Here is a 27,511-nt window from a genome sequence, read left to right on the forward strand (position 1 = left end):
GATTGTAATGGGAGTAGAAAATAACCCATATCATACCATATATTGTAAATCAGGGACCCTAACAGATCATGTTAGGCTTAACTAAGCACTGGTTCCATTTCAGGTGATTACATGTAATGAAACAGCAGCATAGCTTTCACTATATAAAGTTTATATATTTACTTTTCTGGTAAAAAGCCAAAAAAATCATGGAGATGTCTCACTCAAAACACTGGTAAAACAAACCACACTTAGAAAAATGAAAGCTGATTTTTATTATTTTATCCACAGCCAATCATTTGACATGAACATGCATACGTAATTTTGCTACGCACACACCACATTTTTTAACGTTAGTTATTAAAGGTTAAACATACAACATACATCCTTACAAAAATGAGTCAAAATGCAAACGTAACTTTTAAACAAAACAGTCTTTACTTATTTAAAAAAACTTTTGTGTTGAGTACCATTTTGTACAAACACAGTTAATTTAAACAAATCTGCTTTTATGTTTCCTCATGGTTGCACATGAAAATAAGCTGCAATAGAAAATGAAGTCATCGAGGGGTTTTTAAATAGCAGAAATAGGCAGTTTTGCCATGCAGAAGAAGCAATATTAAATATTAGTTTTTCAAAAAAAAGAAAAAACCACAAGTTTAAAAATATTTAGTTCAAGTCACAGAACTTTCCCCAGTACAGAGAAATCCAAACGCAACGCATAATTAGCTGCCACTTAAAGATGGCTGTTCTGAAAAGTACAAATACCTTCCAGAGTTGATCATTTTCATTGATTTGGCACAGAAAAGAAGTCTGAGCTTACTTAAGAACAAGAAAGTGATTAAAAAGGGAAAAGAGGAAGAGAAGAAAATAAAAAGCAAGAACGAATGAGATAGTAGTTGCAATCACTAAAAAAAAAAAATCTGTGCATCTCAGTCATTGCAGAATACTGTCTTCTGTTTACAGCAGGTGCTAATTCCAGGTAATTGTTATTGCAACATAGATTTAATTTGCTTGGAGGTAGTCTCATCATTCAAATGCTTTGTTGTGTACCTAAAAATGAAAAAAAAAAAAATTTTTAAACAAAAGCACACTTACAATTCTGTTCTTCTATAATAGACAAAGCAAGTAATTGACAGAACAATACCAAATTTATTGTTTAGTTACAGTCAACCCTCACCAATGATTGGGAGATCTATTTATGTACTTCCTAACTAGAAAAGTGCAGTAATTCTCATTGAAATACTAAATAACAGATAATGCTACTCATGATTATGTCCAACTGTTCTGTTACTAAAGAAGATTTTAAATGGATACGTACATGGATTTGAGTAAAAACCTCAGCTCTCCTTTGAGTTGGATTGACTAGAATCAGGAAGGAACACTGACACATAGACTGTTAAACTGTCAGTTAACGATATCTAAAATATGTAGGTCTGGACTGAGATTAAGGTTTGATGATGCTCTACTTGAGTAAAGACATAAGTTTTGGGAATTTCCTACTGTAAGCAAATGGCTACTTATAGGATTTCTTATTCCTGAATTCTGTTTAATGCAGTAGGTAACATTGAACTAAACATTTATATTTACAATAGTTCCTAAATTTGGAAAATGTGGAAGAAACATTTAATATGGGTAAATGGCAAGTATTTAAGTGAGGCCATTGTGTGAATTACTACGGGAATTATCTGAAGTGTGTTTAATCTCATAATTGATAATGTATATGTGCTTCAAATTAGGTGGAATACAAGGTAACAGACATTTAAGAATATTTATGTGGAGACTGTTCCTGTCCTATTGTCATTGGAGGAAAACTGAATTTAATTCCTGCTCAAAAACGCTTTTCTTTTCTTGTACCCAGCTCTCTCTCCTGTCCTCTTCCTTTAATTTTATGTTCACCAGATAATTGTTTTTTTCTATTTATAATGGTTATACCAGTAGCTCCTTTGTACAGTATGTTCTCTATTATTTTTTATGATTGAATGTACTGAAATTATGTCCATGTGTTTTGTTGATGAATGGGGGCATACTTCTGATTCTTCCCTCTTTCTTAGGGCCTGAGAAGCTCATCTTCTGAAGTCCCACTGCTGAAGTATCAGAAGGTTTCTGGAGGTGGAAGGAATGGAGCAGCCACTAGTCAGCAGAAGAGTGCAGCTATTCTCAAATTTCCAAAGTAGATTTTAACAATGATTCAAGCAGCATGAACATTTAGGGGCCTACCTCTCCCATTTAAGGCTGCTACCATCCAGCCCTTGCTGCTGCTGCTAGCTCTTTTCTCAAAGCAACAGGACAGCTGCATAGAACAGCTTTCAGGAGATCTAATGACTGAGGGGTGGAGGAAGAGCTGGCTTTTCCACAGGGGACAAGAGGAAATCCCCCCTGATGCAGTATGAGTTGGAGGACAAATTGAAACTGGCCACATCTTACTCATTTAGGACATATTTGGCACATCAAAACTTCTGACTACAAAATCTGGCTAGGATCCTCTAATCCAGCAGATATTTTTGGCTCAAATTTTCATTCTGACTGCAAGTTGTGCACCCCTGCATAACTAAAGAATCTACTGTGCACTGAGGTGTACCATTTTCCCAAGTATCTATCCATAACAGGGCGGGCAAACCTTTTGGCCTGAGGACCACATCTGCCCCCATTCAACCCCCCTGTTCCCTGCCCTCTGACCGCCCAGACCCCTATCCACACCCCCACCCCCTGACCACCATTTTCCCAAGTATCTATCAACGACGGGTGAGTAAACTTTTTGGCCTGAGGGCCGGCATCAGGTTTCCAAAATTGTATGGAGGGCCGGTTAGCGGAGGTTGTGTCTCCCCAAACAGCCAGGCGAGGTGGCCTGGCCCCACTCCCTATCCGACCTCTCCTGCTTCTCGCTCCTGCCCCATCCAACCCCTCTGTTCCCTGTCCCCTGACAGCCTCCAGAACCCCCATATCCCTGACTGCCCCCCGCCACCCCATCCAACCCCTCTTCTCATTCCTGACTGCCCCCCCTCCTCTCATTCCTAACTGTCCCTGCCCCATCCAACCACCCCTTCTCCCTGACTGTCCCCAGAACTCCTTCCCCTGACTGCCCCATCCAACCCTCTCTACTTCCTGCTGCCCCCGGAAACTCCTGCCCCCATTTAACCCCCGTTTCCTGCCCTCTGACTGCCCAGACCCCTATTCACACCCCCGCCCCCTGACCACCACCCCAAACTCCCCTGCCCTCTATCCAACTTCCCGGCTCCTGCCCCTTACCGTGCTGCCTGGAGCACTGGTGGCTGATGGCGCTACAGCCGTGCTGCCCAGAGCACCAGGACAGGCCGCCATACCACCCAGCTGGGGCCATTCGCACCACCAGGCAGCACAAAGCACCGAGTCAGGCCCTGGCTCTGCAGCTGTGCTGCCCCAGGAGCTTGCAGCCCTGCCACCCAGAGCATTGCGCAGGCTGCAGAGCGAGCTGAGAATTGACACCTCCTCATCAATTACTGGGAGTGAACTACATCCACCCTGATTGTAATGGCCCTGTTAATGCTGGTTCTCCACTTGCGAGGTAACTCTCTTCTCTTCAAGTGTCAGTATAATAATGCCTGCATCTGTAATTTTCACTCCATGCATCTGAAGAAGTGAGTTTTTTTACCTACGAAAGCCTATGCCCAAATAAATCTGTTAGTCTTTAAGGTGCCACCAGACTCTGTTATTTTATCTAGTGTTAACTCTAACCTAACGTACATACTTGTGCAGTTAGGTGGCTAACTGGCTATGGAAATGGGCAATACAAATGGCATATGAAAGTTCCATGTTAGTAAATGCAAATTTTGAACCAAAAAACCACCATAAAATAACATGATTAACAGCAGGTAAGCTCACTGGCAGTCGGAACCAGGGAGCAGGGAATGAATGGGCGTGAAGACTTGACTATTGTTTTACCCACAAAGGGAGTCAAATTCATGTTAGGATCAAGGCACACTAGGGAGGAAGCCTGCAGAACAGAGTTTCATCTTTTATCTGTTATATTGATATTTGGGGGGAGGGATAGCTCAGTGGTTTGAGCATTGGCCTGCTAAACCCAGGGTTGTGAGTTCAATCCTTGAGGGGGCCATTTGGGGACTGGTCCTGCTTTGAGCAGGGGGTTGGACTAGATGATCTCTTGAGGTCCCTTCCAACTCTATGATTCTATCAGACTTCATCATCCAGGTCTCTCTGTTCAGCACCATCTAAAAAATTCATATTAAAATCATTTCAAGTTAAAAATAGGTACCTGAGAGCATTTAGAAGGCCTTCTACACTGTTCGGAGGCTGGTCTTTAAGGACTTTGATGCATCCTTTCATCTGGAAATTAAAACAAGTTAATATTCTATATCATGGGAATGCCATATAAAAATAACTTGCAAAAAATATAGTTCCCCAAGGCCTAAAACTTAACTATTTTAAAGGACTGCAGAGAAAAGTACAAATGTACATGTTATTCTTCTGGATATTAGAAAGGTAGCAAAACATCTAGTACTCTGAAATCTTCCCTTAATGTAGAAAGGCTTATCTAGTGATTTGCCATCACACTGAGAATTCCATACATCTACAAGGAGTGGAATAGCTACATCAAAATCTGCTGTAATGAACTGAAAATACTTTTACCTTAAGGAAAATATAAAAGGTTTCACAGGGGTTTTTTCTGGTTTGTTTTTAAAATTAATAATTGTTTTGTCTGTGTGCTCAGAACAATACAGAATAAAATCCCCTGACCCTCACCCAAGTACATGCATCAAAAGAAATACACATTTAACAAATAAAATATACATGCAATAGTATAAATCCAAGAACACATTTCAATTACAGAATAAAAGGGGGCAAAGTTGAAGGTTGGAAGACAGAGCAACCAATCCAAGTTGGTTTGGATGATCATGAGGGATGAAAAATTATGTGGCCGGGGGGATGACACACTGGACGTACTAGCCTTTCCTGTGCAGATATTCTAACATTTGTTATTTAAAAGATAGACACATTGTGTAAATAAAGTATAATAATGTTTCTGGGTGTTATCTGGATTCCACTGAAATTCACTTTCTACTTTAACTCTTAAAATGCCTTTTTGTGCATCTGAATGTGTATTTTGGATTGCTTGCTGTGTGACATCATGTATATGGTAGGCTGGTAGTATATGCCAACCAATTAGGAGCATCCCAGAATGTACGTAAGCTTGTTTATTGTTTTATTTGGACTCAGAAAATTCATATTACAATAGGAAGGGAGAAGAGAGAATCTATGTATAACTTTGGTTTAAACATCCAAAGGCTATGAGCAACACAAAACTTACATCAATTTTTGAAGTTTTGGCAAAGGCGCCCACTGGATGCACATGGTCATAGAGTATGATGACACCCACCATTACCCTCAGACAGAACGATACTGTTTCCTCATTTGTAAACCTGCTTCTGTACTCACTGGAATTTTAGAACACAAAAATATCCATTATGATATTAAACACCGAAACAGGCCTTCGTCTTTAACCCTGAAAAAAGGTCACTTTAGAGGGGAACCTTCCAAAAACCGGAAAGTTTCTTTGGAGAAAAATGCAACCATTTTCCACCAACACAGAAGTCAGACCATTGCTTAGAAAGCCCATTATTTGGGAACTGGAAGAACAGCTCTCTCAAACCCAAACTGACATATTGCTGTTAATTTCAGGATTTTTCGTATTAGCTGTCTTGACTGCTTCCTAACAAGTGAACATTTAGTTTATACCCAAAGAAGAAAAAAACAATTCATTTGTGATGTATGCATGGAATAAGGATGCCAAGATTTTATGAGCAAGGCTTAACTGCTTGTCTGTCAGTGGCACAAACTGTCCCCAAAGTTCAATGTTTGGAGTCCCTCCTTCTTATACCCCCCAATAAAACGTGCACTGTGGTATTCGGCCCCGTCCTTGTGTTTTTGTTTTTATTTGACATTGCTATTCCATTCCTGAACAGCTAAATCAATAGGAGCCTCTTCAGATTCGGGAACAGCTGGCTAGAAAATCTTAGCACACGTTTGACTTTTCCTTCACCTGCCCATAGTTTGTCACATTTACAGCAGACTCGAGTAGCCCAAGCCTGCAAGTTGTTATATTCACTATGCAAACAAGGACCCAGGCAGTAGACTTGCTGGAGCCACCATTCACCCATTGAATTCTCCTTTGATGTAGCGGTTAACAAAACAAGAAAGAACCATTACATGCATTGCTCAAGCCATTTTTCAAAGCATGCTCTAGGCAAGTGTGCTCACATTTTTATATTTTCCTGAATTATGCATTTACAAAGCTACTGAGAGATCTGCTAACTTTCATACCCATTCTATTTTTAAATATTAAACAATATTCTCAGAGAAAGTTGACAACGTGATGTATCTATGCATGAGACAAATAAGCCATAACAAGGCTAGAAAAATGTTATGGAATTTAGTAAAAAAAATTATTTGGCTCCCATTTTGTTGATTTTCCTATTTTTTCCCCATTCATTTTATGCATTATGGATTACGCCTGACACGCATACTTATATTTTCTATAGACACTGTGCACAAGGGGCCTATAAATGAAGAACTGAATTTTGTCACTCAGCTCGTACTTACGGGGTTTCCAACATGACTCTGCACACACTAGCCATGGTGCTTAAACAATCTGTGGTATTTTCGATTGGTAAATTTTTATTCTGTGAAAGGAGAAATAGTAATTCTATTCAGTATAAGGAAAGTGTGATACTATAAAACCTAGTACAGTTCCAGGTCAGTGAACACCACCTTAGACTGGGTGCTCTAGTTTAAAAACACACTCACACCCACCCCTTTAGGGGTTAAGAAACACTGCAGTACTGGTAAACCTAGCTTGACCTATAAAGCATTTACAATCGTTTTAAAACCATAGTGATTGTACTATTTCCACTATTACAGACACCAGGCCTTATTCTAGTTTCCATTTTTACACAGAACTTCTCATTGATTTTTGGGGAGTTTATTGTTGCTATATTGATTTCAGTGGGGAGCTTAAACAGTGGCATGACAGGTCCATTGAGAAGGAAGAAAAATGTGATCTTAAAATAAGATTCTCTGTCTTTGACTGGAGATCATTATGTACTAGAGTATTAAGAATACATTACTATTCGTTTGAAAAAGCAACATATTTTGTTTAAAAAAAATGTATACACCTCTACCCTGATATAACGTGGCCCGATAGAACATGAATTCGGATATAACGCAGTAAAACAGTGCTACCGGGGAGGTGGGGGGTGTTGGGGGCAGGGCTGTGCACTCCAGCGGATCAAAGCAAGTTCGATATAACTCGATTTCACCTATTTTTTGATTTTTTGGCTCCTGAGGACAGTGTTATATTGGGGTAGAGGTGTAGTTTTAAAAACAAAGGTTGATTTTTCTTAGTTGTACATGGAAAACTGGTAATTAGTGAGCCAAGTCAATAATAGTGGTGTTGTGGATATCATGTCAGATACTTCAATAGGTAGTTCCAGGACAAATGAGAAAGTAATTGGATACTTTCATCCTATTCCATAACAGGTTCAAGATTTATTCTAACACACTTATGTATCTAATCAAGTTTATGCTTGTATTGTTGTAATTACATTTTAACTTCTATATGTACCAGAATAAAGTTCTCCTGGGACTCTCTCTTTAAATAAAGCACATCACTTCCTTTTAATTTGCTGCTCACTTTCAAGCAGAGATCTTCAAGCCCAATTTGTTTCACTCTTTGCTTCCAGAAGCCCTTTTCAAGTATGGATATATGATTAGAAAAAGTGACTAAAAATCAGTTCATCAGACAATATAACCGAAGGCACACCACCACAACAGGCATGTGCTTATTTTACTGGATAAAATAAGTTTTTAACCAGTTAACAGTATAGACACAGGTATTGGACAACAGCCTACAACAGAACTGTGGGAAGGCCAGCTGAAACTTATTCTGCCATTCACAGCATCTGCAAGACTGGCTGTATCTAAATTTCTCCTGATTGTGTGAAAGGCAGAGATTCGATTTACAGATTGTAAATTACTGGCTTGTATACACGGTGCCAGCAAAGCCCAGTAGAGGGTTGTGATTTGTAGAGTGCGCTAATGTGCTGCACTGTAACTGCCCTGTGTAGATATGTAGACTGCTGGTGTGCTCTGAAAGGCACCTAGTTTGTGTTAACGCAGTCCTGCGCTGTTAGAAAACAGAATTTTAGAGCAATCTATAAATCATTTCCCTCTATCCCTCTGGTGCACTTTGCTGCGCCATGTAGACAATCCCTAAGTCAGCAAATTTCACCTGGGAGTTATCAGGACAGAGATTCGCACAATAACTTCTTAAGAGCGGTCTTTCAGAGCATAGCTACATTTTACAATGCAATATCCAAGTCAAAGGAAAACCTTCTCCCATATGCTTACCTCTGAAACAAATTTTGTCGTGGCATCACTTAAGGTTTTCAACATTGGCGTTGCTTCAGCATAAAATAAAGACATTCTGTTTGCCAATTCATTATTTACTTCGTTTTCACCCTCTGCCTATAAACAAAGATACAAAATTATATGTACAGTAAAAGCTTTGTTATCTGGAATGTTGCGGGAAAGGGGGGTGCTGGTAAGCCAAAAAATCCAGTTAACTAAGAGGGAAGCAATTTGAGTGTGGGAGGGGGTGTGGGCTCTGGAAGGGAGTTTGGGTGCAGGAGGGGGCTTGGGGCAGGGGGCACGGGAGGGGTTTCGGAGTACCAGATTCAGGTGGCTCCCAGCCAATGGGAGCTGCAGAGCCAAAGCTCAGTGGGGCAAGGCAGCATGCAGAGCCACCTAGCCATGCCTCCACCTAGGAGCTACTGGGACATGTCACCGCTTCTGGCGAGTCATGCGGAACCAGGTAAGGAACCTGCAGGCCCTGCACCAACTGGACTATAACCTGGACTTTCAATGAAGATCAGAAATGCCAATTTAGAGAGCTTTCCAGTTGGCAAAGTACCAGACAACACAGCTCCTACTGTAATTGTTTCATACTGTAAAAATCTGGATAAGTAGTACTAGAAAGAAAAAGAATTTAGCATTTAAGTGTTTTTTCACTTCTAGAGGTTACCTACTGGAACATTATTAATCCTCATACGGCTCAAAGTTCTTCTGTAATAGCTGAAGTCATTCTGTATAGCAGGATTTGTCATCTACAAAAAGTGAGAAAATGAATATATTTTAGTGACAGATGCTCAGTTAGGAGCCGATGAGAAACTTTATGGAGATATAATACTAAGAGGTATAGAGCACACTCAACTGTCATTGAAGTCACTGGAAGCCCTGGATGTCTTTAGAACTGGGAGTCCGGGGGGAAGGGCACAGAATGTATTGCAGGGGTATGAGACACTTTGGGGGGAGGGAGGGGAAGCTTACTGTGCACATTCAGAGCTAGGCAGCCGGAGAGCTACAGCTGCTAGCCGGGTGCCCAGTTCTGAAAGCAGCACAACCACCAGCAGCAGCACAGAAATAAGGACGGTATGGTATAGACACCGTTACTTCTGCGGTGATGCATTCAGAGCTGAGTGCCCAGCTGCAGCTTGCCACTCTGCCTTAGGAGCTGGGCAGCTGGAGAGCAGTGGCTGTTGGCCAGGTGCCCAGGGTAGGGGAGCGTAAACTACTACAGACACAAAGGAGGGTGCAGGATTAAATAAATTTGAGAAGAGGAGGTTACTCACCTTGTGCAGTAACTGAGGTTCTTTGAGATGTATGTCCCTATGGGTGCTCCGCTCCAGGTGATGGTGCGTCCCTGTGCATCTGCTTGGAGAATTCTGCAGCAGTGCCTGTACAGGTCGCCTACGGTGCCTGCCTCATGTGCCATTGGAACTTCATCTAGCTTGCATGAGACCCAGAATCCTGAGTTCCTTCTCTACCGCAGAGTCTACTTTAAACTCTGAAGTAGAGGGGAGGAGGGTGGGTAGTGGAGCACCCACAGGGACACACATCTTGAAGAACCTCAGTTACTGCACAAGGTGAGTAACCTTTTCTTCTTCGAGGATGTCCCTGTGGGGCTCCACTCCAGGTGGCTGTAGAGCAGTGCTCGCCTAGGATGGTAGGGGTTTCAGAGTTGGTAGGATAATTGCCTGATAATACAGCACAGCCCAGCTGAGTATCCGCCTTATGGCCTTGTGTGATTGCATGATGTTTGGCAAAGGTGTGTTCGGAGGCCACAGTGGTGGCTTTGCATAGGTCTATAACTGAAATGTTTAGGAACACTACTGACTCTGATATGATCTAGCAGAGTGCATCTTCATCCTTGCTGCAGGTTATGTGCGCCTTTTAATTGATAACTTAGGTGAAGGCATCCAGATATCCATTTAGAGAGTCTGTGTGTGGATATGAAGATACCTTTAGAGCTTTCTGCGATGGATATAAAGAGTTTTGGTGAAACTCTAAATGGCTTGGTTCTGTCCAAGTAGAAAGCTAGTGCTCTTCTAATGTTGAGGGTATGCTTCTTAGGCCTGGTCTACACTCTGTGTGTGTGTGTGTGTGTGTGTGTGTGTGTGTGTGTGTGTGTGTGTGTGTGTGTGTGTGTAGGAAATTGATCTAAGTTACACAACTTCAGCTATGTGAATAACGCAGCTGAAGTCGAGGTACTTAGACCTAATCACCGTGGTGTCTTCACTGCGGTGACTCAACTGCTGCCGCTCTCCCACTGACTCTGCCTGTGGCTCTCACGGCAGTGGAGCACAGGAGTGTGCTCGGGGGTAGATTTATCATATCTAGAATAGACACGATAAAATCGACCCCCACTGGATCGATCACTGCCTGCCGATCCAGCAGGTCGTGTAGACATACCCTTAGCTTCAAATATGTTCTTGCGTGGTTTAGGAAAGAAAGTTGGAAACTATATAGGTTGATTAATGTGGAAGGACACGTGTACTTTGGGGAGAAATTTAGGATGTGTTTGTAACGTGACTTTATCTTTAAAAAAGTTTACGTATGGTGGATCTGCCACAAGTGCCCTGATTTCTCCCACACATCTAGCTGATGTGATTGCTATTAGGAATGTCACTTTCACGGATAGGTGTAGTAGGGAGCAGTTTGCTAAAGGCTCAAATGGTTTCTGAGTGAGGGCTGTTAAGACCAAGTTTAAGTCCCAGGGTTGTGTGGGTGGTCTTACATCCTGATAGATGGTTTGGATGCCCCTGAGGAATCGCTTGGTAATTGGGTGAGCAAAGATTGTAGTGTCATTGATTTTTTTGGTGAAAGAAGGTGATAAGGCAAGGTGTACATTTACTGAGCTGATGGAAAGGTTGGATTGTTTTAATTCCAGGAGGTAGTCTAATAACAATGGAAAAAGCACAGATGTTGCATTGGTTTGTCTGGCAGTGCACCATGTTGTAATCTCTTCCACTTATGTAGGTAGGTGCTATGTGTGGTATGTTTTCTACTGTGGAGTAGCACCCTCTGGACCTGTTCAGAGCAACTTAGTTTGTCATTAGAGAACCATACAGGAGCCATGCCTTCAGATGTAGCATCTTTATGTTCAGCTGTTGCATTTGGCCCTCTCATTGTGTTAATAGGTCCGTACAGAGAGGAAGTGTGATTGGGTTACATGCCAACATCCGTATTACGTATGGTTACCACACTTGTCCTGGCCACAGGAGGGCTATTAGGATGACTCTGGCTTTATCGGTCCCCGCCCCCCCCCCCTTTTTTTCCTTCTGTATTACTCTGGATAGTAATGGTATTGGTGGGAAGGCACAGAGAAGGTCTGTGTCCCACCTGTTCAGGAATGAGCCCCCCATTGATCGCTTCCCCAGACCTGCTCTAGAGCAGAATTTTAGACACTTGGTGTTGCGGGCAGTAAAGAACAGATCTATTTGTCGGTGGCCCCATTTTCGGAATATGAATTCCAGTATTGCATCGTTTAATTCCCATTCATGGCCCTGGTGAAAACATCTGCTGAGTTCATCTGCTATGGTGTTCTGGAATCCATGTAGGTAGGAAGCTGAGATATCGATATTGTGTTGGATGCACCAATTCCGGAGTCTCACAGCCTCGGTACACAGTGAGTGTTATCGGGCTCCCCCTTGCCTGTTCATGTAAAATATGCAAGCGATGTTGTCAGTTATTATTCTAGTGTTTTGGTTTCTTATGAATGGTAGGAAGTGGAAGCAGGCATTGTTGCAGTAGGTTTATGTGTAGCCTTGTCTCAGGTATGGACCATAATCCCTGAACTGTGCCATGTTGCATGTGTGCACCCCACCCAATTAGGGAGGCATCCATTGTTATCATCTGTGATGGAGGATCTTGCGTAAACAGGATCCCCAAGCACAGGTTGTGTAGTTGAGTCCACCAGGTTACTGAGTCCTTGACCTTGGGGGGGTGGGGGGTGGGCATTGTTAACAATATGTTTAACTTGTGTTTGTTTGGTCTGTAGATTGTTGCTAGCCCTCCTTGCAGGCAATGAATGAGCAAGCATGCGTGTCTGACCACAAACATGCATGCTGCCATGTGGCCCAACAGTTGTAGGCACGTGTGGGCTGTTCTGCACTGTGGGTAGGAGTGTCTTTATCATGTTGAATCTGTCTCGAGGAAGTTATGCCTTCACTGTCACCAAGTCGAGGTAAGCGTTGACGAATTCTAACTGTTGAGCTAGTTCTATTGTTGTGTTCTTTTTGTTTATTTGTAGACCAAGACTTTGGAAGCAATCTATCATTGTTTGGGTAGAGCAAATAGTAGCTGATCAAGTGACTTCAAGAGACAGTCATCGAGGTAAGGAAATATTATTATTCCTTGTTTTCACAGGTACACCGTTACTACCACAAGGATCTTTGAGAAGACACGAGGTGCTGTTAACAGGCCAAAAGGTAAAACCTTGTATTGATAGTGGTCTCAGTCCTAAGTAAATCTCAGAAAATGCCTGTGGGCAGGGTGTACGCTAACATGAAAATAACCATCCTGCAGGTCGAGGGCTGAAAACCAGTCCCCCTGCTCCAGCGCTGGTATTATTGTTGTTACAGTGACCATCTTGAACCATTGCTTTCTCACGAACTTGTTCAATCACCTGAGATCGAGAATAGGTCATTATCCCCCATTTTTCTTTTGTGTTAAAAAACAGGGGGAGTAAAATCCCTTCCCCCTATGTTGTGCGGGAACAGTCTCCACTGCCATAATTGGAGGAGATGATATGCCTCTTGGCATAGTAAATATTCATGAGAGGGGTCCCTGAAGATGGATGGGGAGGGTGGGTGGGTGGAGTGTAGATATAGGAAAGGAATGGTATAGCCCATTCGGATGACTTCTAGGGCCTATTTATCCATGGTGATAGCAGCCCATTTCAGGTAGAATGAGAGCAAAACTGTCTCCAAATAGAGTGGATGGTGTAAGCACTGGAATGTAGGAGAGGTCTTCCAGACCCTCAAATAAGCTTTCAAATTTATTAGAGGCAGTAGGTTTAGATGCCTCTGGTGGTGATGGACATCATCGTTGTGGTCTCTGTTGTTGTTGATGGTGTTGTTGCTCGTAAGGCCTCTGGTATTGCTGTGTGTATGTTGGATATCTATTCCTCTGATATGGTTGATACCTGTATTGTCTCCTTCTTATGGCAGGTGTATGAATGCAGAGGGACTGGAGAGAGGCCCGTGAGTCCTTCACACTGTGCATTACCTCATTGGTTTTGGCTGCAAACAATTTCTCTTCATCAAAGGGGAGATCTTCAACTGTATTTTGCATTTCCCATGGGAATGCTGAGGAGTTAAACCATGAGGCTTGTTGCATGACCACAGCTGTAGTGGTGGACCTGCCGGCCACGTCAGCAGTGTCTAGTGAGGCCTGTAGAGCCGTGCATACAATCATCTGGCCTTCAGAGACTGGAGATTTAAATTGTTGCCCCTTTTCCTGTGGGATCTCCCTAATAAAGTCCATAAATTTGCCATAGTTCCTGTGGTCATATTTGGCAAGTAATACCACATAAATTGCCACTCTGACTTGAAGCACGGATGAAGAGTATACTTTGCAGCTGAATAGGTCTAACCTCTTACTCTCTTTGTCATAGGGTGGATCGAAAGTACAGGTCTGATGCATCTTACGCGCATTTAACGTGCGATTTCAGTTTTACGCGGTCGGCAAAAACCAAAAAAAAAACCCACAAAAAGAAAAAAAAAAGAGAAAAATAACAAATTTAATACTTTACCTGTAGTGCAGGGGATTCCGCCCACTATTGAACTCAATGTAATTTTGACTATACGCGGTTTTTGCTTTACGTGCTAACCGCGGAATGGAACCCCCGTGTAAGATGAGACAGACCTGTACTGTTGTTTGCCCCTTTGGTTGACTGCTTCCATTACCAGAGAGTTGGATGCTGGGTGTGTGAATAGAAATTCCAATCCCTTTGAGGGTACATAATATTTTCGGTCCACCCTTTTGCAGGCAGGAGGTATGGTGGCTGGAGTGTGCCACACCTTCTTGGCGGGTTCCGTGATTGCCAATCAATGGGGCTATGCTATCTTGGAGGAGGAAGATGTCTAAGATATCAGTTGGCTCATGTTGAGTTTCTGGCACTTCCTCCAGAATAATTTTGAGCTCACTGACCACTCTTTTGAATAAGTCTTGGAAGAGGGTAAAGTCATCCACTATGGTGGAGGAGGCATAACAGCCTCGCCCAGTGAGGAGGATGAATTGTTGTTGGTTGGCGAGGCATCGGGAGCAGTGTCGTCTTCTTGCTTTGCTATGGGTTCATCTGCCTTTGTCACTACAGTCTCTGAAGGTGGAGGTAAGAATCTGGCATCTTCCATATGTGGGCATGGCACCTGCTATAGTGTCTTTTGTAAGACCCCCCTCAGGGGTTCCAATATGGCCAGTGATCAGGATAGGGTATGGCTGGTGCCATCCATGGGTGGCTATACTCTGGTGGCATGTCGTGAGCATACGAGGGCTGTGGTCGTAGGGGGTCCAGTAGCCATAGGGGAAGAACGGCGAAGGGAAAATACCCCTTCAACATTCTTATCTTCTTCACTCAAGAACTGTGACGCTATAGAAGATAAATGTCGGTGTGGTACTACTGGCCCCAGTGAAATATAGGTGTCTGGAGAGGTGACTCGGGAGTTGAGGATACAAACAAATCCTTGTGGTACAGAAAATGGTGTAATGCTGAGAGCCTTGGTGCTGGAGGGGAAGGTCGTAATTGCATCGGTGGTGTGGTGTGGTGTGCTGAGCCGATGCCAATGCAGTTTGTGATAGGAGCAGTTGTTGGTGCAGTCTCCTTTGGAGCTGCTGACAGTGCCATGGTGGAAGTGGGCAGCATAGAGCCCTTAGCCTTGGCACTGTAATGCTAGGTTCCAGTGGCCGCTGCCAGGTGGCCGATGCCAGAGGTGCCTGGAGTATCATACATGCTAAGCAGCAGTGTGGCTGGCACCGATAAGAGCGATTTGGTTGGCGACCGTTTTGTGTTGATCTGCTCTCTATGAGGTTAAGAGGATGGCCATTTTTTGCAGGTTTTTTGGCCTTTGAGGACCTTGGTGGTGGGGAGACTGATGACCTATGCCAGGAAGAGGGTTCTTGTCCTGGGTCAAAGGCAGGTCTTAAGGACTTCTCCATCAAGATGAGTTTAGGTCTCAGGTCTCTATCCCTTCAAGCTCTAGTCTTCAGTTTGTTGCAGTTGGCACATTTCTGAGGAATGTGAGCTTCCGCCAGGCAATGGACATATTGAGTGTGTCCATCTAACACAGGCATTGCCTCTCTGCACATCATGTATCTTTTAAATCCTGGTGAACTAGGCATTTTCCTAACCTAATTCTAACTGTACTAAGGGATGGAAAAAGAAAACTTTTTTTAAATTTTAAATAAGGGACGTAACTCTAATAACAAACTTGTTTAAACTAGAGTTAAACTAACTCTAATAATAAACTTGTTTAAAAATGAAGGTTTCCAATGGGACTGCTGAGCTCCATGTCAGGCCAGGGACGGTTGAAAATGAACTGAGGAGTCCAGGTCATGTGCATGCTAGATGACTTGCCAACGGCGTGCGAGGCAGGCACTGCGCATGCGTGAACCGTACTGGCACTGCTGCAAAACTCTCAGAGAAAAGGTGCAGGGATGCACTATCGGCTGGAGTGGAGCACCCCACAAGGACCTCTCTCTCGAAGAAGAACCACTGCTTAAGAAGTACCTAGAGCACGTAAGATTTCCTGCTTTGATCTACATAATTTTTCAGAATAAAAACTATGTGAGAGAAGAGTGGATGTTCTGATCTGCTCCAGTTTGCCAGCCTTATTGCCATAGGATTAGATCACTATGTCTAGACCATTGCTACTTGGTTTTTGGGAAGCTACAGGTACATGGAAAATCAGATAGGATAAGAATGTGTGTGTGTATGTATGTATCTATCTATATTACCAGAGGTAGCAATTTTCTCTTGATGAAGAGGTATGTCAGATTAAAATGGGGACACACAGAACCCCAGGAACGTATGGCTGGAAGAGACCTCAAGAGGCCATCTAATCCATCCCCTTGCACTGAGGTAGGATTAAGTATACCTGTAATGGTTGATATTAGTCTTGAGCAACTGGAATAATACACATCTTTAGGACTTGTCTGCATTACGGATTTTTGCACTTGCAAAGGAACGTTCAAGTAAACTCTCTGTGCAGATGCACTACACCAGGGTGACTTACTCCAGCAAGTAAGTCACACACTGGCACACACCTCACTTTACAATGAAGCGGCACATGTACACTGTGGGGTTTGCATTGGTGTAGAAACAATGGTACAAAAATCCCTAATGCTGACAAGCCCATAGTTTGGAAAATATCCCCAGTGCACAATTACTTGTGGACAAAAATAAACTTGGTTTCAGTTCTTGGTTTTGTAAAGCCCAAATTAAAATTGGTATTTGGGAGCTACTGATTCCACATGAACATAAGAAAACAAATATTTTTTATTATTTGTATTACAGTAGCAACAAGGGACCCCAAGAGAGATCAGGCTCCATTGTTCTAGGCACAGTACAGAGTTAGCAGGTCTTCACTAGACACGCTAAGTCAACCCCTGATGCATCGATTGCCAGAGGGTCGATCTCGCAGTAGTGTAACATAGTGTTAGGCTGTACTTGCCTGAAGAATTTACAGAATTCTTGATGGATCTTGACATTTCCATTATGTACAAACTTCATTATCAGGGTCTAACACATTATCATTAATATTTATGCCACGTAAAAATTCTGTTTTCACGTTCAATGTTTGTAGGCAGTTTGAAAATATTCAAAAACAGAAAAATGAAAGAGATTACATTTCAAATAGGTTTTGTGCTCCCAATTTTTGTAAAGTCCTATTTTCAAAAATTAAAGCTGGAAATGGATCAGGCAAAAATATTTCTTGTTCTTTTTCAATCAAAAACAAAAATATCCAGGATTTCAAAAATGTTGTATTGCTTACATGCAATAATTTTTAATTTAAAGGCAAACAGTTTGAGATTTAAGCACAATGAAAGTACTCTCTCTGTAAAGAAATCACAGAACAGATATATATGGAGGAAGTTCGCTTCATGCAAATTGATGAGAGCCAGGGAAACCCAAAGACCATCTATCTCAGCCATAAGTTTCCTAGCTTTTGTTAATTGCTTTCTTCTCTTTTAATGTTAGCCAACTATTTCTTCCATGTACTTAATTATATTAACTATTTTCAGGAACATGGGGCCAAATTTGAGGCAGTGTAGCTACTTTGTACCACACTGACAGTGTAACCTGGACCTACAGTCAGTTTAATCAGCCCAAGGGGATTTCACCCGAGTATGGGTGAACTTCAAATGGTAGAGAGCCAATTTATGGGGCTCTTATTCTTTTGACCCCTCTTCTTTCACTCCTGCTGGCATTGCAGGGAAAGAGGCATGGTCAGAGGAAAAACAGTGCTGATGACAAGGTCACGTGCTATCCTAGTCCTTGGCTGCATTTTCAGTACCCTGTGGCCGTTGCAACCTGATGTTAAAGTAGCCATAAGGGGACCTAGCCTGCATACCGTTGCAGCAGGACCAGGGGAGTGAAAAAAGTAAGCTTTAAACTTTCTTTGCCCTCTGCCCGCCCCTGACATTCAACATGTGCAATTCAACCACATTCCAGAATCTGGCCCATGAGTGTTGACAATTATATGCAACTTCTACTGCACAAACGAAGCAATTCTCAATTTTTCCATTATATTTGGCGAATGCTAGCATTCAATAAAAGAATTAACTTTTCATGATTTAGATAGAGTATCTGAGGATTTTAAGTATTAGGAAGCATCACAGAAGGACTGAAGCAAACATCATTCTTTTTACAATAGGGATACCAAAAGTGATTAAGAGAATTGCCCAGTGTCACACAGAGTCTGTAGCAGTGTCTGGAATGAAACCCAGCTTTTTCCAAAACCTCAGGCCTGGGCTCCTTTTAGTTGAACTGCCTATTTAAAAATGCACGGAAATTTACCTTGAGCTCATCAAAGCGGAGTGTGAAATGAAGAATTTCTGCAAACTGCTTAGCAAGAGCCTGCTCTCGCTCCAGGTGCTGAGTTGGTGAATATGGGGTGCTTGTCAGGGCTCCCAATAGACCTCGCAATCCTGCCTCTAAAGGAAGAAAATCAAAACAAGTGAAACAGTATCTGCTTCTACTATATATTAGTAGCTGACTAAAAATGCTAAAATGTATGGTAATTCCATGACCTAAAATGAGTTTTAAGATCAAATAAGTTATCATTGGTTTCCATGGGGCATTTATACTGGAGATTACCCATGAATTGCTATTGATACAGGGCTTATATCTTACCGGATTCTACAGTAAACTAATTTTTCAAGTTGTTACATGACTACATTCAATTTTTTTTTTTGAAATGGACTTCACGTTGGTAATGTCAGCCAATATTGCTATATGAAAAGCTATTCAATGTTAAGGAACAGAAATTAACAGTGACCACAAAATTTCCCTATTTTCAAAGGCCACATCAAAAAATTAGAAATGCAGCTAGTAGTTAGAGGCCAAGCAGTAATCTCTTAAAATTTGGCAGGTTACATTTTATTTAAAAAAGAAACAAACAAACAAACAAAACAACAACAGTGTCATGAAATTATCTACCTAATTAAAAGATGCATTTCTAAGTATCTTTCAATCCACTAACCCAGAATGGAGAACTCTTCTGTCAGTTGACTGAATGAAGAAACTTTTAAACCTTAGCAGTAACAAGTGAGAAGCTAAGTAAATAAGTGGTCAGTTTCCTGTGTTCTTTAGACACGTTTATGTAGACCTTCAAATATTTTTGCTCTACAATTTTTTTTCCAGAGGGTGGAGTGGAGGAAGGTAGGACTGTGACATGAGATTGCCTGAAGAAAGCAGAGTTTACCTTATTCATGAAATATGATCCTGCACTTAGCACTAATTTGCTAGTAATTGTGGAAGTGATACATACTGTTCAATAGACAGAGCCACCACAAATAGTTCTGAAAGTTCTATAGCTGATGCAGTTCCAGCTAAACATACAAGGGACACTTTATGATACTAGATAATTACCATCTTAATACTGTAGTTCAAAGGGACATTCTGAAATCTTCTCTCACTAACAAAAGTTGGTCCAATAAAAATATTGCCTCACCCATATTGTGTCTCTAAGGCCTGTAAAACTAAGTTAAGATTTCACTTTTTAATGGATTGTATTTTTTCATTGTCAGGAGCAAGAAGATGCTACATGTTCTTGGAGACCACAAGAGGTTTCCAATGACTGTATGCTAGCTGAGAAAAGTTCATGGAAACATATTCCTGCAAGAAGCACAGTATGGTGAGGGTGACATATTTTATCCTTCTTTTCAGTGGTGTAACTGGTTTGCCTCTACAACAGTGGGCAACGGCGCATGTTTTAAAGTAAGTGAAGCACCTTTTAGAGGACAATCAAATACAATTTGATCTGTGTATCTCCTCTACATTTTCTTACTCAAAATCTAAAGTTGAGTGAAGTGATGGTTCCATGTGCAGCACAAAAATTGGAATCTCTCTCAATGGATTTTTGATAGGAAGTGCTATGGCACATTCCACACAGTGTCTCGGACCCTGTTTGGTGTTATGAGTTACTTTTGAACTTAGCATAGTATCTCTGATCATGATCCTGAAACAGAGAGATACTGGTAGGAAAGTGCATAGTAGCTGATCAAGCCATGCTTGCACACAGAACATACGGCTCTTGCCTTGCTTCTGTAGAAGCACATTATGAATGGGCATTAAATTGTAATTCAGTGATGTACGGTGAAGTATACCAATTTACTCACTATCTGATATTCTTCCCTGGCAGATGTGTCACTCTCCCTGGGAGAACTGCTGACCACTGTGGTACAGAGTATTCTTAGATCTCTCTCTCCTTCAAGGTCATGTAACGAGTCTCCACTTATTGAAGGAGGAGAATGGACTTTGTGAAGGCCTCCGGTTCTACCTAATTTAGCTGGGCAATGGTCACATCATACGCTACGAGATGTTTGTGCAACACGCTCTTAAATAGCTTTTATTGTCAGTCAGAATATTGTGAGTTCTAGTGTTTATGCTCATCTTTTTCTCGTGGTAAGATCAAATGCTGTGTGCTGAATGCTGTCTAAGATGGGACTCCTTTGCAAATAAGGCTTGCAGGTAGTTCCTATGCGGGAGACAGTGGTACATCCCTGACCACCCCAACTATTAGCCATCAATGGATCTATCCTCCATGAATTTATCTAACTTTTTCGAAGCTTGTTATAGTTGTGGCCTTCACAACATCCCCTGGCAAAAGGTTCTACAGGTAGACTGTGCATTGTGTGAAGAAGTACTTCCTTTTGTTTTAAACCGTCTGCCTATTAATGTTATTGGTGACTCCTAGTTCTTGCATTATGTGAAGGACTAAATAACATTTCCTGATTTACTTTTTCCTCAATAGTTAAGATTTTCATAGAATATCAGGGTTGAAAGGGACCTCGGGGTCATCTAGTCCAACCCCCTGCTCAAAGCAGGACCAATCCCCAGACAGATTTTTGCCCCAGATCCCTAAATGGCCCCCTCAAGGATTGAACTCACAACTCTGGGTTTAGCAGGCCAATGCTCAAACCACTGATCCTGCCCCTCAGATTTTATAGATCTCTATCATATTCCCACTTAGTCATCTCTTTTTCAAGCTGACAAGTGCCAGTCTTTTTAATCTCTCCTCTCATGGAAGTTGTTCCATACCCCTAATAATTTTTGTTGCCCTTCTTTGTACCTTTATCAATTACAACACATCTTTTTGAGATGGGGGTGACCAGATCTGCATGCAGTATTCAAGATGTGAGCGTACAATGGATTTATATAGAGGCAACATTATATTTTGTCTTATTATCTAATTGTAATGAGGCAATGTGGCCTCCCTCCGAGCCAGAGGGGGAGGAAGCACCCTCCGTGCCCAAGTGGGCAGAGCCAGTTCTGACTCGCCTCTCCCACTGAAAAGGGATAACAGGAAGTATAAAGGGTGGGGCCCCCAGCTCAGCTGGTACTGAGACATTGAGGGAGGCAGACAGATCCTGTTCTTTCTTGGCCGCTGACACTGCTGCCGAGCCCAGCGGCACCCTGCTCACTGGGGAACTTGCATCCGCCACAGACCTGCAAAGACTGCTGCTGGCCACCTACCCAGAAGAGACTGAGGACGTGCTGCTGATCTAGGTACACCCCGAGGAGAGGAGAGGAAGAAGCCCAGGGACAGCCGACCTCTGTCAGGCTGTAGATCTGCCTAAGGCATGGTCGGTGTGTTGTGGCTAGATTTCCCACTGACCCAGTGGTGGACCACTCCTCCATTATTAGGACCGTGGGTCAGAGTCTGATGGAGTAGGGAGCATCCGGACCCCACCTGCCATCCCACTCCTGGGGCGGCAGCCTCCCCACACCAAGTCCAGTGGCCCGTATTCGATGGTCGAACACCGGAGCTAGGATGCCCAACTACTGGATTTGCTCTGGCTCTGCAGCTAGAGGCCACAGCTAATTGCTACTGGGTTTGATCTGGCTCTGCATTAAGAGCCCTGAGCTGATCGACTATTGGGTTGCTCTGTTCCTGCTTCAAGGACTCAGAGCTAAGTGACTGCTGGGTTTGCAGTCGACTGCTAGTTCCCAGAGCATAACCTACAGTGTTTGCCCAGTCCCTGCTTAAGGAGTCCAGGGGTTATAGACTGTTGGCTGTTCAGCCCCTGCCTAAGGACCCAGGTATTCACACTCCCGGGAGAACCTGTTTCTGCCTATGGGCCAGAACTGACTGCCTATCTGGGGGTTTAACACCTAACTTGCTAATTACCCTAAGAGTAAGCAGAGATCCCGATGGCGTAGTGAGGCGATGTGCCCTCCCTCTGACCCAGAGGGGGAGGGACGACCACCCCCAACTACACTAACCCTTTTCCTAATGGCTCCTAACATTGTTAGCTTTTTTTGACTGCCACTGCACATTATGCGGATATTTTCAGAGAACTATCCATAATGATTCCAAGATCTCTTTATTGAGTGGTAACAGCTAATTTAGACCCCATCATTTTGTACGTAAAGTTGAGATTATGTTTTCCAATGTGCATTACTTTGCATTTATCAACTTTCAATTTCATCTGTCATTTTGTTGCCCAGTCACCCAGTTTTGTGAGATCCCATTGCAACTCTTTGCAGTCTGTTTTGGACTTAACTATCTTGAGCAATTTTGTATTGTATGCAAATATTGCCATCTCACTGTTCATCCCTTTTTCCAGATCATTTACGAATATGTTGAATAGCAAAGGACCCAGTATCGACCCCTGGGGATATCACTATTTACCTCTCTCCACTGTGAAAATTGACTATTTATTCCTACTCATTGTTTCCTATCTTTTAAGCAGTTACTGGTTCATGAGAGGATTTTCCCTCTTATCCCATGACAGCTTACTCTGCTTAAGAGACTTTGATGAGGGACCTTGTCAAAGGCTTTCTGGAAGTGTAAGTACACTATATCCACTGGATCACTTTTGTCCATGTTTGTTGACCTCCTCAAAGAATTCCAATATACTGGTAAGGCACGATTTCCCTTTACAAAAAGCTATGTTGACTCTTCCCAGCAAATCACATTCACCTATGTATCTGATAATTCTGTTCTTTACTATAGTTTCAACCAGCTTGCCTGGTACTGAAGTTAGTCTTACCAGCTTGTAATTGCCAAGACTGCCTTGGGAGCCATTTTTAAAATTTGGTGTCACTTTAGTTATCCTCCAGTCAACTGATACAGAAGCTGATTTAAATAATAGGTTACATACCACCATCAGTAGATCTGCAATTTTATATTTGAGTTCCTTCAGAACTCTTGGGTGAATACTATCTGATCATGATGACTTATTACTGTTTATCAATTTGTTCCAAAACCTCCAAAAAGACATCTCAATCTGGGACAGTGCCTCAGATTTGTCACCTAAAAAGAACAGCTTAGGTGTGGGAATCTCCCTCACATCTGCAGTGAAGACTGATGCAAAGAAATCACTTAGTTTCTCCGCAATGGCCTTACTGTCTTTGCTCCTTTAGCACCTCAATTGTCCAATGGCCCCACTGATTGTTTAGCAGGCTTCCTTCTGATGTACTTAAAAAATTTTCTGCTGTTACTTTTTGAGTCTTTGGCTAGTATGAAGGATATCAAGTCATTCGTTTATCACCTTTCAACTTACCTAGCCTTTGAGAAAATTCATAGAATTTCTTTAGCTTGCCCACTAGTGGAACGACTGCACCCCATGCCTTCTCCTGCAATTTTTCGTCAGTAGGATGCTGTATTGCCTTGAAAATTGAACACATGGAGAAAGAAAAAAAGTCACCTCACTTAACAACAGGAATTAAGACTAAAAGTTTTCTTTCATTCGAAATATGTATTAAAAGAGGTTGATCAGAGGTACTGATGGAAAAAAAAAGAAGGGAGCATTATTCTCTCTATGGTGGGAAGAGAACAGTTTCTCCGGACATTATGGTTGCAAGCAGTGTTCTATTACGAGTCAGTTTTTCATTGAAAATTATAAGCGGTATCTTTCATCACATACTGAACCTGTTATGTACATTCTTTACACATACACAATGAAAATAATTAAGAACACTTTATGAACATGATACTTTATAGGATGTAAATGCTATTATACAATTACTTATATGTAGATGATTTTTAAGTTGCCCAAAATACAAAAAAACCCCAAATTACACAGTACAATCTACTTGGTCAAAATAACTGCTTTATCGGGATACTCCAAGGGAATGAGTTTATCCTAGTTTGATGATCATGGCCAGTACACAGAGTTAGTTTCAGCTACAGCAATCAATATCAGGTAATGGGGATGAAGAACCAACCACCTTTAGCTCATGGAATTTTTATACAATCAAGTAATACTCCTGGCAGAATTTGACACCAGGGAAAAATGACTAGATAGCTCAGGTAGTTGAGATTTTTTGGTGTTCTGACAGTAGTGCTGTGTTGGAACATTTGATATATAAACATACTATATTAATTGCAGTTAGCTTTGCAGTATTTTGTCACATTTTATAGGAAAACATTTGTTCAAAAATTAAACTGTATAACTGAGTTCTAAAATAGCAAGTTATTCAACAATGTCAATCAAGAACAACATTTGCTTGTATTTGGAATTTTGCTTAAAAGAGGAACACTATTCAAATATTAGCTGATGCCATTTGTACTGTTCAGATCATATAATGAGAAATTCAGATGTTATTTCATGCAGAATTTTAGTATAAACAGTACATTTAATTCTATAAAATTATTTAGAAACATTTTACTGCAGTAAATATTAAAGTTTAGAGTAATTTCCTTTCTCCCCAAAACTAACAGGAAGCATAATGCATGCAAACAATCTTATTGATTTTTTTTTTCTTCCATACTGTAAGGTATTTGGGGGATTTAATTTTCTTTTAAAATGTCTCCTAGTCTTAACCTTCCCTTCCCAGTCAACTTAGATGAGAAGTGTACATATATCACATATATCTTACAGGAAGGATAATGAAATTTTGAAAACAGACACTCTTGGAAAGAGTTGCTGTGTAATATACCAACAGGCAGGAAGTTTAGAAAGTCTAATGTTCCGTGAACTGATATTTGTGAACTGATACACTTTTGTTTTCATATGTCTAATTTACACTGGTTACTACATTGTTTTACTTCTTGTTCATGTTTTCTTACATGTCTTGCTGCAAACCTTGTGTTTCACTCATTACTTCTGAACTAATTCTTATTATTTGTAAAAAAAATGTTAGCTGATTTCAAACAGTGTGGAGGTATAAGGTGGGATTTTTTATACTAACACTCCATTTCTTTCTCCTTCCCTGGTTCTCATCATTGTGGACACGCTCAGATTACTCAAGGGTGTCCCAATACAATAACTCCTCACTTAAAGTCATCCCGGTTAACACTGTTTCATTGTTATGTTTCTCATCTATTAGAGAACATGGTCATTCAAAGTTGCGCAATGCTCCCTTATAATATTGTTTGGCAACTGCCTGCTTTGTCCACTGTTTGCAGAAAGAGCAGCCCGTGGGAGCTAGCTGGTGGGGGCTTGGAACCAGGGTGGTGCCGGCAGTTCATATTTGATAATGGGCTCTTCAATCTAGCAGAGAAAGGTATAACAAGATCCAATGGCTGGAAGTTGAAACTAGACAAATTTAGACAGGAAATAAGGCATAACTGGAAAGGCATAATTTTTTAACAGTGAGAGTAATTAACCACTGGAACAATTTATCAAGAGTTGAGGTAGATTCTCCATCACTGAGAATTTTTAAATCAAGATTGGATATTTTTCTAAAAGATCTGCTCTAGGAATTAAATATCTAGGAAAGTTCTATGGCCAGTGCTAAACAGGCAGTCAGACTAAATGATCATAATGGTCCCTTCTGGCCTTGGAATCTATGAACATTGAGGTTGTGGTCAGCTTTGCATTAAGAGCTGTTCAGGTCTGCAAAGTTTGACTTTTTCAAGTCTATTTTTCTTTTAAATAAGTTGGACTTAAGAGCAGACCAGAGAAATACTGTGCGGTGCCTTTTTAAACTCCACTGATGGTGATGTGTATATAACATTAGTTAACAGGTCTAGGCAATTTTCACAGGCCTTTAGTTACTCGCAGTAGGGTTACCTCTGCAGAATAGTTGTCATATCGGCTTGGCTGAGGACAACAATAGGACTTCATATACTTTTGGGGCATGGTGCATTGAGCTAAGAACTATGAATTCTCTAGGAATGTGAGTACTGCCTGCTCCACCATTTTATTGGAAGCAAAGAACAACTGGAACAAGCAATCAGAGAGGGAAACCACTACCCCAAATCTGATTCTAGTTCAGATAAGACTATTAAAATGTATTATGGGGGCATTTCTTGACTCTCAAGATTTGCACAGCAATTTTTCTTAGCGAGCAAAAAGATGACTCCAACTGCCAGTCCTGCAAACTTACCTATGAATCTGAAAGGCAAGTTATGTTCTTTCTGGCTCATGCATTATTATAAGTAATAAAGATTCTGCAGTTTCATCTTAGTTAACAACCCTTACATGTGTGGTCAGAAAATCTTCTATAGTCTCCAAAGAGCTGCATTAGCTTGCAGTGGTAAATAAGAATAAAAAAGTTGTTTCAGTCAGTCAAGTCACCAAATGTTAATGAATACACCCAGAAAGCAGATCACTGTCTCAGGTTAGTGACCCAAGATCCAACAGCAAGAATCCTGTTAAGATAAAAGCTTTTGAGGAAACATCTTTTTATTACTCAGCTATGTGCATTTAATATAAAATTTATTGAAGACAAATATGGTAGCCAGTTATCGTTTTTAAAATCACATTTTAGAGTAGAACCATACTTCAAAGTAGTAATATTTTCATTTCAGAATATTAATACAATAGTTCCTGCCAGCGAAGCTGAAAATCAGCTCTTATCTATCTGTTCAAGGTTATGTACACCAATAATACTCTATAGAATTGTGTGTTTGATCACAAAATATCTAACAATGCTTTACCTCTCGTATTTCGTGGCCAGCTCCTCTGTATGACTGCAAGTCTTCCAGGATTCCTTCTGCATCCTTTAGCACTACATTCACCTGATTATAAATTTCCTTTTCAGATTCTGTAGGCTGGGCATCTAAACAGTAGGAGAGCATATTAAATAATTTAACTGCATGAGTTTTTAAGAAGTCCATCATGATCTATAGGACAAAGTTCCTAATGAATTCTTGTTTAACTATTATTCCATTTATTGCATAAAGATACCACTATATCTCTGAGAAACTTTACAAAGATAACTACAGTCATGTATATTCCCCCATCATTGTTTGGATTTGGAACTTTTCGTGTATGAGGTCTACAGGCAACAGGGATGTTAAAACCTTCCAGATTACCACACATTATTAACCATGGTTAGTTACTATTTTAAGGGTTTTTTAATTAAAATTTACAGGTTTTAATATATTTTTATTTATCAAACCATACTATGATTTATTTTCACCTTTAGGATGCAGTAGGAACTCAGTGGAAGAGCCACAGGTAAGTTATGGAAAGACACACTGATTAAGGATACACTAAAAATGTTATAAAACAAGGTAGTCTT

General features: G+C 41.3%; 1 protein-coding gene across 6 annotated transcripts in view; it reads right to left on the bottom strand.

Annotated features, from left to right (window-relative positions):
* Nucleotides 1-236: 236 nt before the first annotated feature.
* Nucleotides 237-27,511, bottom strand: part of FAM49B (family with sequence similarity 49 member B) — a 148,803-nt gene continuing 121,528 nt past the window's right edge. For all 6 annotated transcript variants that reach the window (XM_030553826.1, XM_030553831.1, XM_030553830.1 and 3 more), the window contains 9 exons: nucleotides 26,925-27,046; nucleotides 23,602-23,707; nucleotides 18,389-18,525; nucleotides 9,060-9,137; nucleotides 8,383-8,499; nucleotides 6,577-6,656; nucleotides 5,285-5,411; nucleotides 4,232-4,302; nucleotides 237-1,032 (listed from right to left, as the gene is read on the bottom strand). In XM_030553826.1, the coding sequence (XP_030409686.1) occupies nucleotides 969-1,032; nucleotides 4,232-4,302; nucleotides 5,285-5,411; nucleotides 6,577-6,656; nucleotides 8,383-8,499; nucleotides 9,060-9,137; nucleotides 18,389-18,525; nucleotides 23,602-23,707; nucleotides 26,925-27,046 (902 nt within the window). In that variant the 3' untranslated portion in view covers nucleotides 237-968. The remainder of the gene's footprint in view (nucleotides 1,033-4,231; nucleotides 4,303-5,284; nucleotides 5,412-6,576; nucleotides 6,657-8,382; nucleotides 8,500-9,059; nucleotides 9,138-18,388; nucleotides 18,526-23,601; nucleotides 23,708-26,924; nucleotides 27,047-27,511) is intronic.

The sequence above is a fragment of the Gopherus evgoodei genome, chromosome 2 (genome assembly GCF_007399415.2).
Source record: "Gopherus evgoodei ecotype Sinaloan lineage chromosome 2, rGopEvg1_v1.p, whole genome shotgun sequence".
NCBI classification, from domain to species: domain Eukaryota; kingdom Metazoa; phylum Chordata; order Testudines; family Testudinidae; genus Gopherus; species Gopherus evgoodei.